Source organism: Lipophrys pholis (genome assembly GCF_963383615.2).
Source record: "Lipophrys pholis genome assembly, chromosome: 12".
NCBI classification, from domain to species: Eukaryota; Metazoa; Chordata; class Actinopteri; order Blenniiformes; family Blenniidae; genus Lipophrys; species Lipophrys pholis.
Window position 1 is genome coordinate 1994768 of NC_137641.1, and position 11592 is coordinate 2006359.

The 11592-nt window shown below is 47.1% G+C and overlaps 1 protein-coding gene across 1 annotated transcript; it reads left to right on the forward strand.

Annotated features, from left to right (window-relative positions):
• Positions 1-4: 4 nt before the first annotated feature.
• Positions 5-9519, forward strand: hpse (heparanase). Its single transcript, XM_080476556.1, has 12 exons — positions 5-335; positions 1553-1677; positions 2937-3062; positions 3829-4002; positions 4077-4248; positions 4663-4710; positions 4949-5042; positions 5143-5249; positions 5539-5653; positions 5871-5995; positions 6227-6373; positions 8111-9519. The coding sequence occupies exons 1-12, from the start codon at positions 112-114 to the stop codon at positions 8268-8270; spliced, it is 1617 nt and encodes a 538-aa protein (XP_080332682.1). The 5' UTR covers positions 5-111; the 3' UTR covers positions 8271-9519.
• Positions 9520-11592: the final 2073 nt, after the last annotated feature.

The following is an 11592-nucleotide window of genomic DNA, read 5'->3' on the forward strand; positions in this document are numbered from 1 at the left end:
GGGTGGAAGGGGGGAGGTGTTGGTCGACCCGGTGGTTCGCCGGGTCCCGGTGCGCCCTAGAGGCGGTCCGGGACCAGGAAGTGTCTCCGCTCACGTGGACTGTTCCGGAATATGAAGTTGGTCTTGCTGCTGCTCTTCTTCCTCCGGGCTCACAGTGACCCGGGACCCCGGCCCTTGGCCCTCCACACGGACCGGGCCCAGGACCCGGACCCGGACCTGGACATGGACCTGGACCTGGACCTGGCCGCAGTGCGTCACCGGGTCGATCCGCGTTTCCTGTCCGTCACCATCGACGCGAGCCTGGCGGAGGAGGAGCGCTTCATGCTGCTGCTCAGGTGGGTCCGGTCACCCGATCAGACTGATCGATAAACCTCACGGTTACCGCCGGATTACCGGGGGAATGGACCGAATCAAACAAACCGATGAGATTCCGACCAAAGGCAGATTATCCAAATTAAATCTGTAAAAGTTTTAGTTCCTCCTGAAACCTTCCACCAGGGATTAAAGTAAATTAATCTCAATCAAAGTTTAAAAGCTTAATCTGAACTAATAAATTAATAATCTTTATTAATGACTCATTCTAAACCAGTTTCAAATAATAGTAAAAATTGTGATCTGGATTCAGATCACAATTCACACAATCGGAAACAAACGTCCGATGAAAAAATCCACAAACTTTCGGAATGAAAGTCAGAAGGAGGAAAAGAAACTTCAGACAGGAAGTGGAAACATGGAGGCGAACTAGAGTTTCTTTGGAGGTTGTGAAGCTTTTGGTTGATCAATAAACACAATTAACACAAGACTCCATCCTCCATTCAGGAAGTAAGATAAGATCTAAATAGATGAAGACAAACCACAATTAGAGCGAGAGAAACAGTATCTGACATGTAACCAGGACAAGAGCAAACAAAAGGTTCAGCTTATTTTATCGTCGTTCTGATCATTTCCACCAGAGATGCTCTGCAGAGCGAAATCAAGATGCTGAGTCAGCGCTAAAAAAAACCACACAATTAAAAAGTACCTGAGATAAAATAAGTCCTAAAATACTGGCGCAGATATTCAGTGCAGAAGAGTAAATAAGTCAAAACTCACAAAACTAAATGTGTAACAGTGATTCCAACCAGGGGGTCGCTCTGCCCACAGGGGACGCTAAAGATTCATGGTGTCATGGACGCCGATGTGGACAGGGAACGTTTTAGAAATGACGCAGAGAAAGACGGTTTTGTGTCGTGGTGACGTCGAACAGAGGCTCCCAACCAACCAAACAACCTAAAATAAGGATGTGAAAATAAATTACCACAGATCATAAATAATATGTGAAATAACTGTCCGGTTGTGGAACCTGGAACCTGGAACCTGGAACCTGGAACCGGGAAAGTAAGTGTAAACTTGAAGTCCATGTTTCTGAGTACCATCCAAATGGAAATAAATAAACAAACAAATAAATAAATCAGATTTTCAAAAGTATAAAGAAATATGGTTTAACAGTCTGAATTAATCGTTCAGGGAGGAGGAATATTTCGACGTGACACCAGATTTGTTTCGTCTGCAGTTCGGTGAAACTTCAAACTCTCACTAAAGCTCTGAGTCCAGCTTTTCTCCGCTTTGGCGGAACCAGACAAGATTTCATGAAGTTCGAGCCTCAGAGGAACAAACAGCAGCTCAACGTCACTGCAGGTAACATAACAGGGTATATATATATATATATATATATATATATATATATATATATATATATATATATATATATGTACAGTAACGGTTAGTGTATATACTAGGGATGTCCATATCAGATCGGTAGATATCGGATCGGGGCTGATATTAGTGATTTGTCAGTGATCGGGAATCGGCAAATCCAGCCGATCACCCCACCGAGCTAAAAAAACAAAAAAGAAAACGCGGTCCGCTACATCACCTAATAACCAGAACAATCAGGGACTAGAAGCTCGGGTGGAGCTGCAGAAGCTATAAGCAGGCGGAGCGGGGCCATAGACCTATAAAACTAGATTATATTTAGTGGGTTATGTGTTTATGTGCAGGAGTCTACTTGTAAAGTTCTATGTGGTCTGTCTTCTTCTGTGTTTTATTGTGTTTGGTGAGTCACAGCGCCCCTACAGGCCTGGCATGTGTACTACATGTCCTGAAGCCTCGTGTTGAGCCGTGTTCATAGTGAGGTGTGAGGGAGGTTTGGGAGAAGGTCAGGGAGGACAAAGATCGTTTTATCATTGTGTGGATGTTCCTCAGTTTACAACAACAACTAAGAAAAAGCCGCACGGAAGCAGCAAACTCCACTTTAGAATAAAGGATTTTAAAATAAAGGATTTAAAATAAAGGCTCAGTCCCCTCAGGGGAGCGATATGGTGAAACAAGAACCCAGAAGGTTCCTTTAGTTTGAAGGGAGACTGGGATATTCTGAATAAGTTTTTGAGAGTACTATGTTCAGAGTACTTTAGTGAAACAGGTTTTACCACTTTGAAGTAGAATGAAGTGTTTATACTTCACATTGAAATGTAAATGTTTAGTGACATTCAGGTCAAACCTCTCATACTGCTTTAAGGTAAACTGGAATTTAATACACAAAGAAGTTACATTGGAGCCTCAGAGTATTTATGTTTAAGTCGTTCTGAGAAGAATTTTGATTCAATAAATGAGTTTTACAATAATTTCTAGGTAAACAAAGCTTCTGCCAATAGTACTTTTAGCTTCAGACATATTAGTTGCTCCAAAAATACACTATTGAGTATATTTGCAATAGCAATGTAAGTATCGGATCGGGAAAGTATCGGTATCGGCTGATACTCTAATCTGAAAGATCGGATCGGTATCGGGGGCAGAAAGTATGATCGGGACGTCCCTACTATATACAGTATCTAAAACACTACCATAACCTCCGCCGGGTAGTTTTTCAGTCGTCTGATTCAGGCTCTTCCTCTCAGAGTCTTGTGGTCACACGCCGCCGCCCTGGTGGCTGGAGGAGGAACTGAAGAGGGACTGGGCCAAGTACCAGGAGATCCTGATCCAGGAGGACCTGAAGGCCAGCTATCAGAGAGTCCAGTTCACAGGTGAGTCTGGTTCTCAGGTGAGTCTGGTTTTCAGGAGAGTCCGGTTCTAGTCCGGTTCACATTAAAACACCTGGACGAGGAGAAACCAGAACAAAGATAGAGGATCAGGAAGAGCCGAGTTCATAATTCAACATCTGGAAGTGGAATGTCGTCCAAGTTGATGGACTGGTTTGGGTTTCGGTTCTTGGACCGGTTCCTCAGGTTCAGGATTCCTGCTCCGATTCTGGGGGCCAGACTCCGGGTCCGTTCGCACGCCAACGATTTCAAGTGGAAACGTTAACGTTTCCTTGCGTTTTGACTTTCTGTTCACACGATGGCGGAGCCTATGATAAGAGACTTTCTGAAAACACATCATGCAGACTGTGTTTCTGTCGTTTCCATGGAAACAACATTGTTTTCTAAACGTCGCTGTGTAAACGTGAAACTTTTCTGAATGGAAAACACAAAAATGATACGTTTTCACTTGAATCATTGTGGAAACAGGAACTGAGAGGGAACCAGGGTGGATGGATGGATGGATGGATGGATGGATGGATGGATGGATGGGTGGATGGATGGATGGATGGATGGATGGATGAAGATGGATGATGGATGAATGGACAGATGGATGCATGTATGGATGAAGATGGACGGATGAAGATGAATGAATGGATGAAGATGGACGGATGAAGATGAATGAATGGACAGTGTTTTCTCTGCTGAAAAGTAAAAGTGACCCAGTGCAGGTCAAGTTGAGGCGTTGAAGGTCAGATCTCTGTGCCCCCAGCGTCTACGGTGGACCAGGTGTATTCGTTCTGCAGCCGCTGCGGTCTGGATCTGGTGTTTGGTCTGAACGCTCTGCTTCGGACGCCCAACAACACTTGGGATGGCGCCAATGCCGCCGCGCTGCTGCGGTACTGTCAGAGCCGCGGCTACCACATGGCCTGGGAGCTCGGCAACGGTGAGCGGCAACGGTGTTCACTCAGCACCATGTAGTACATGCCGGCAATAATCCTCCCCCCCCCCCCCCACCAGAACCCAACAGCTTCAAGAAGAAAGCCGGGATAAGCGTGGACGGAGAGCAGCTCGGCCTGGACTTCGCTCACCTCAGGAAGATCATGTCTCAGTTCCAGCTTTACGGCCGCGCCGGGCTGTACGGGCCGGACATCAGCCAGCTCCGAGACCGCCGCACCAACATCCTGGATGGGTGAGACGCCAACTGCCGCCAGTGGAGCTCCACCGGCCAATATCAACTTCTAATCATATGGCCGTTGGTTCAATTGTGTGTGTAAATCAGATAAAGTGTTTAAAACAACCAGATGATTCCTACACAGGCTGAGATTCAGGCTGGTTTTACCGTGTTTGGGCTGAAACAGTGAGTCACATCTGGCAACCCTAGTGCTGACCGGAGTGGCGTCCATATTTACGTCTGTCAACAGCCTCTTTTGCGCACTGAGGCCCAAAACCGTCGGGTCCGATCAGGTTCACGCGACAGTTTGATGGAGGTCGAGTTTAAAATGTAACGTGAACAATGAGGCAAAGAAATGGGATCCCAGTAAAAACTGAATTGGGCATCAAGACCTGCAGTGAACGAAGCCTTTGTGTCTTTGTTGTTGTTTAGTTTCCTGCAGACTGGAGCCGAGTCCATCAACGCTGTGACCTGGCACCAGTGAGTCTGTTTGTTTGTTTTTTAAGTTAAATTAAATTAAATTTAATTCAATTTTATTTGTTTCCATCACTGCTGTGTGCAGTCTGAAGCTTTCTCTAGATATTCAGAAATCCACACATAGTGCCCTGTGGAACACCTCAGTTTGAACCTGCATTACTGTGTGTAGTTGTGTTACTGTGTGTAGTCGTGTTACTGTGTGTAGTTGTTGTGTAGTTGACTGTAGTTGTTTTTGTCTTAGTTATTATGTAAACGGCAGAGAAACGTCTCTCAAGGATTTTCTGGATCCTGAAGTTCTCGACACTCTGGGTGAAAAGATCACAGAGATCCTGGAGGTAGGTAGGTGTGTGTGTGTGTGTGTGTGTGTGTGTGTGTGTGTGTGTGTGTGTGTGTGTGTGTGTATACACACTTCCTGTCTCTGGGTCTGCATTGCAGAAGGTGAAGGGTGCGTCTCCGATCCGGCCCGTGTGGCTCGGCGAGTCGAGCTCGGCTTTTGGGGGCGGGGCTCCCGGCCTGTCCGACACCTTCGTGGCGGGATTCATGTGAGTGACGTCTGATTGAGTTTACTGATTACCCAGGAGCTCCCTGTCCCATGACCGCCGCTAACTCGTAAATACTCCTCATGTGCCTCGCGTCGAGAGACCTGCAGACACTGACCTGTGTGTGTGTGTGTGTGTGTGTGTGTGTGTGTGTGTGTGTGTGTGTGTGTGTGTGTGTGTGTGTGTGTGTGTGTGTGTGTGTGTGTGTGTGTGTGTGTGTGTGTGTGTGTGTGTGTGTGTGTGTGTGTGTGTGTGTGTGTGTGTGTGTGTGTGTGTGTGTGTGTGTGCGCAGGTGGCTGGATAAGCTGGGTCTGGCGGCCTCTATGGGTGTGGATGTGGTGATGCGCCAGGCTCTGGTGGGGGCGGGGCGATATCAGCTGGTCGACCTCAACCTGGATCCACTTCCTGTGAGACTGAGAGCGCTGAACAGCTGCTAGCTTTAACGTTAGCATTGTCCAGAGCTACTCTTCACTTGTGCTAACTGTAGCTAAATGAATTTGTTATTGGTGTTGGTGAACAAACACGTTGTAACGCACTGTTTAACTAAACTCCTGTTTCTATCTGGAGGATCTACCTCAGTCCTCCTGATGGAGGTCAGCTTTCTCTAACGGTGTCGTCTTTCAGGATTACTGGCTGTCTCTCCTCTATAAGAGACTCGTGGGACCCGAAGTTCTGAAGGTCCGAGTGTTCTCCGAGTTCGGCCAAAATAAACGAATACGAGTGTATCTGCACTGCGCTAACAAGAAGAGGTGCGCTACACACACACACACACACACACACACACACACACACACACACACACACACACACACACACACACACACACACACACACACACACACACACACACACACACACACACCAGCAAATACACCACAAACATATACAAAGCAGGAGAAGAAACAGGATGTGAACAAAGCTTCATATAAGCAACAGAAAGTAACATTTTAGTGTGTGTGCGTGTGTCTGTGTGTGCACAGCTCCTCCAGTGGAGCCGTGGTCCTCTTGTCCATGAACCTAAATGAGAAGTCGTCCATCATGTTGCTGCCGTCCAGCATCTCCAGCGGCCCAGTGGAAGCTTTCATCCTGCAGTCGGACCAACCGGGGGAGGGCGGCGTCTGCTCCAGGTGCCCCCATCCGTGTGTCCATCCACCTGACTGCAGGGACAGTCTGGGTCTGGAGGGGTCTGTCAGGGACAATTAGGGACAATCTGGGACAGTTGGGGTCTATTGGGAACAGTTATGGACAGTTGGGGTCTATTGGGAACAGTTAGGGATAGTTGGGAACAGTCAAGGACAGTTGGGGTTTATTGGGAACAGTTATGGACAGTTGGGGTTTATTTGGAACAGTTAGGGACAGTTGGGAACAGTCGAGGACAGTTGGGGTTTATTGGGAACAGTTATGGACAGTTGGGGTCTATTGGGAACAGTTATGGACAGTTGGGGTTTATTGGGAACAGTTATGGACAGTTGGGGTCTATTGGGAACAGTTAGGGACAGTTGGGAACAGTCGAGGACAGTTGGGGTTTATTGGGAACAGTTATGGACAGTTGGGGTTTATTTGGGACAGTTGGGAACAGTCGAGGACAATTGGGGTTTATTGGGAACAGTTATGGACAGTTGGGGTTTATTGGGAACAGTTATGGACAGTTGGGGTTTATTGGGAACAGTTAGGGACAGTTGGGAACAGTCGAGGACAGTTGGGGTCTATTGGGAACAGTTATGGACAGTTGGGGTTTATTGGGAACAGTTATGGACAGTTGGGGTCTATTTGAAACAGTCAAGGACAGATAGGGTCTATTAGGAACAGTTAGGGACAGTTCGGGCCTATTGGGAACAGTTAGGGACAGTTCGGAACAGTCAAGGACAGTTCGGGAATCGTTACCCTCCCTCTTCGTGTCGGAGGGGGAGGGTACAGTACTTTAAAGCGCACCTGCGCTTCTGTCTAGGCTAGCTTTAGACCTGCTTTAGCCTTGCCTAGCCTAGCTTTTCCTAGCTTTAGCTTAGCCTAGCTTTAGTGTTACTTTAGACCTGCTTTTAGCCTAGCTTAGCCTAGCTATTCCTAGCTTTAGCTGAGCCTAGCTTTACTGCAGTGGCGGACCGTGCATTTCAGACCTAGGCCTTCACTAGTGCCGGTCTGAGTCAATCCACCCCTCAATAACTTTTGTATGGCTACAGAAACCATGTTATGCAGAATAAAAAGCCTGTGCATCACAGATAGATGCTGGTGGAGCCAGAATCAAAAAACAATCAGTTCATATCTCTTCTTCTGCAGCTGCATAAAAAAGTGGCTTCTATTCCCAAAACGTCTGGAGGTTGAGGAGGGAGAAACATCAGCTATTTATGGTCAAGAAAATATTATAATGACAAATACCACAATCCTGAATCCTGCCATGGAAGTTGTAGTGAGCACTAGTAAATCACACCAGACCTCCATGCTTGAGCGCTGCGGTGCGTTCAAAGACCTCGTGGAAAAGTCCCCGTTGAAAATGGTTTTGACAATAAATCTGCCACCAAATGTCTTTATCTTCTCCTTCAGCCATTGTAGGTTGATAAAACCTCTATTAAATCAACACAACTATATTTTGTTCATGCAGCTGCTCCAGATGCAGTCAGCCAGCTGGAGAGTGAACTCTCTGACCATCCAATCAGAGGGCTTGAATATTCTGACGTCACCCTAGGCCTTCTAGAAGGTCCTGAGTCGTCAATATCAAAATCTGATTGGTTGAAGCAGCAGCGACTGACTCTTATTTTACACTTCAGATGCCTGAAGAATTGAAAGTGAAGGCCTCAGGCAGATTTCTTTACCCGGCAACAGGTGATGGCTAAAATGTGATTGGTTAAAAGCTTCTGCTGGTTCTGCAGGTCAGTGATGCTGAACGGAGCTGTGCTGAAGATGGTGAATGATGAAACCTTCCCAGACCTCCGAGGAGCTCGTCTGCCTCCCACTGACCGTCTGCTACTTCCTCCGTTCTCGCTGGCCTTCTTCTTGTTTCCTGAGGCCGGGGCGGCCGCCTGCAGCTGACTGCTACCAAGACCAGGGCAGACCTCCTGGAACCTGCAGGAACCTCTTGGTGCTAGAACCTGCTGGGGCTAGGACCTGCTGGGGCTAAAACCTGCTGGAGGTAGGGCCTTCTGGAGGTAGGACCTGCTGGGACCTGTTGGTGCAAGGACTTACTGGAACCTGCTGGACCTGGGATCTGCTGGTACCTGCTGGTACTAAGACCTGATGGAGTCTGGGTCTACTGGAGCGCCAAAGTGCCAGAGTAGGGACCTGCTGGACCTAGAACCCACTGGAGTTGGGACTTACTGGACCTGGAACCTGCTGGGATCTGCTGGACCTGAATATCCAATCTGATGTACTTTTGGGGTGGAACATGGATCTGTTGCTGTTTCTTCCCTGTAACTGATGATGACGATGACGATGATGATAACTATTATTATTATTAAGAATGCAAAGACACTACATGAAGTTTGGGGTTCCTCAGGGATCAATCTGGGTTGGTCTTTCTTTTCACTGTTGACTTTAAAGAATTTTGAGAAGATTTCTCACTTAATTTTTCCTGGAGTATTTAGATTGGGTTAGAAAAGGTTAGATTCGATTAGTTTACCATAAAACATCAGGTTAAATTGTAAAATTTGATATTTGTATCCTGAGCTCTTTTTTCCATGATCCCGTCTTAACTGTTGTTGAACTGAACAAATCACCAAAACACATTTATTTAGCACTTAATTGTGTCGTTTAATTTTTTTTGTTTTTGGAATGACCAAAAAACCCCGTTCATTTAATTTGTGTTGTACAACTAAAATGATGTTTAGAGCTCCTTGTGGGAATGTTCTGGGTCCTCATTTGTTTTTATTTACCCATTTGGTTGATTTAAACTTCAGCCTTTAAAACAAAACTGTGCTTGTAGAAGCAGGTTTGTGATGTTTGAACTGAATCACTCTCAGAGTACACTTACACAATGTCCCGTGAAAACACAAATCTTCCGTTGCATTTTGGGCATCTGTTTCCATGACAACGGCGCTCAGAGAATACAGCTCTGACTGTCGTTGTCTTGCGACTTTCTGGAAATGCTCTTGCACGGTGTAAACGCTGCTACTGCTCATGTGCACCACAGCCAGAGTTGCCAGGTTTTCTGCACATGCTCAGTCGATGGACAATGTTTAGAGCAGGGGTCCTCAATATCCAGCGGCCCGTGGGAGCCACCTGTGTGGCCGGCGCCGGCCCATCAGCTGCACGTCAAGGTGAAATAAAGTGGAATTTGTGGGGGAAAATGTGCTGCTCTAACTAGTTTGGACCTCATCCCACACCGTAGACGAAGCCGGAGTCTGTGAGCGTCTAATTACATCAATGCACGCTCTCCTCGGACGTCCACGGATTTTAATTTCACGACCCGGAAGTCAAAATTAAAGCAAGAAGCAACACGAGCTGCAGCATGAAAAAGCACAAAGAGGATCAAGAAGCTTCAGTTGAACTGAGACTAGACTGAACAGGTTAGTTTATATTACCCACCCATACTTGACCTGCAGCAGACCGGAGCTGTGCGCTGCGGCAGGCTGCTGTGAGTCGTTGCGTGTCGTAGTTTTCTATCATTAATCTGTCAGGAATGTGCTGAATCGGGAGAATTTGTTCTATCTAGCTGTGGGTTTTGCTATGAGAGACGTGTCCAGCTGCCAGGACGCACCGTGAACCTGAGGACATGAGACTCACCGTCTCAGGGGCGTCTGGTGGAGGCGGGTGTTCGCCCAGGGTGTAGAACAAGTCAGGTCTGCTACTGAGTTTAAAAACATGTGACTCCACCCCCCCATGACTCCACCCCCCCCATGACTCCACCCCCCCAGTTCTTCTCCCAGCAGCTACTGAACAGTGGACACACTCCAGAGCGCTCAGCATTCAGAGAACCTCCATGGAGTTGATCAGAGAGGAGGATGCTGCAGGGAGCGAATGCTGACACTCTGTAGAACACATCAACACACATCACTACTAATCCACACGCTCAGTTACTAACTTCACCAGTACAGCTGGTTCTTCATCTTCCTGAAGATTCATTGGAGCTAAAAAGAAGTTCAGGAATATCAGGAACGTTCCGCCCATTTAAGAACCATCTTCAGATGCATCAGGTCACATGAAGAATGTCAGGAATGTGGAGGAACGATGGGAATGATCTTGGTAACTGATAATACTGCGACTAGAAGAGTGGAGGATTGGGTGGAGGAGTGGGTGGAGGAGGGTTCTTCACCTCTGATCTCTGACTTAAAGAAACAGAATGAGAAACAGACGTTCTGATGTAACAAACATCAGAGGAATTTCCTCATCTCATCACTTTTCTCACTGATTGGTCAGTCAATTCATTTGTTTTGTTTATTTGGCTTCTAACTGGTGTATTGATTCAATTCAATTCTATTTGTAAAGCTCTAAATCACATCAACTAAACCTTCCAGAGCCTCTTACAAGGATAGAGAACAACAGAACCCAACTAAACCTTCCAGAGCAGCAGATGGAACAAGCAACAGTGGAAACCAGGAAAAACTCCCTCGCATGGAGAGAAGTTCATAAGAAGTCCCTCTTCAGGAAGAAACCGTGGGGCGGACCCTAGACTCTGGAAGGGCGGCCATCCGCCTTGGCTGGTTGGGGGGAGAAGTACATGGGATAGGACAGGGAGAGAGAGGAATAGAAGAGGGAGAGAGAGAGGAATAGAAGAGAGAGAGAGAGAGGAATAGAAGAGGGAGGGAGAGAGTGGCAGACAGGACAGAGAAGTACAAATACTAAGAAAAGTCTATGATGAGCGTTGGTCTGATGATGAACCAATCTCAGTCTGGAGTTTAAGGGCCGTGCCGTTGCGGTGGGGTCCCGGTGCTGTGGGGGGGGTCCCGGTGCTGTGGGGGGGTCCCGGTGCTGTGGGGGGGTCCCGGTGCTGTGGGGGGGTCCTGGTGCTCTGGGGGGGTCCCGGTGCTGTGGGGGGGTCCCGGTGCTGTTGGGGGGTCGGGTAGTAGGACCGTGGTAACTCCACTCTGGGAGTCTTGGGTCAACAATTATGGAATTTAAAAAGTAACAAACTGAAAATCTCTCCTGTGTCTCTGTCTCTGACTCTGACTCTGACTCTGACTCTGACTCTGAATCTGTCTCTGTCTCTGTCTCTGTCTCTGTCTCTGTCTCTGACTCTGACTCTGTGTACCCTCAACACAAACTTTGAAAATCCCAGGCTTAGATTATGACTACAACCACCTTGAGTACTGTTACTCATAATAATAATGATGGTAACAATAATAATAATAATAATGGTAACAGTAGCTGACATTTGCAATTAAAACCACTTTTACTGACATCGTGTGAAAACGTGCGG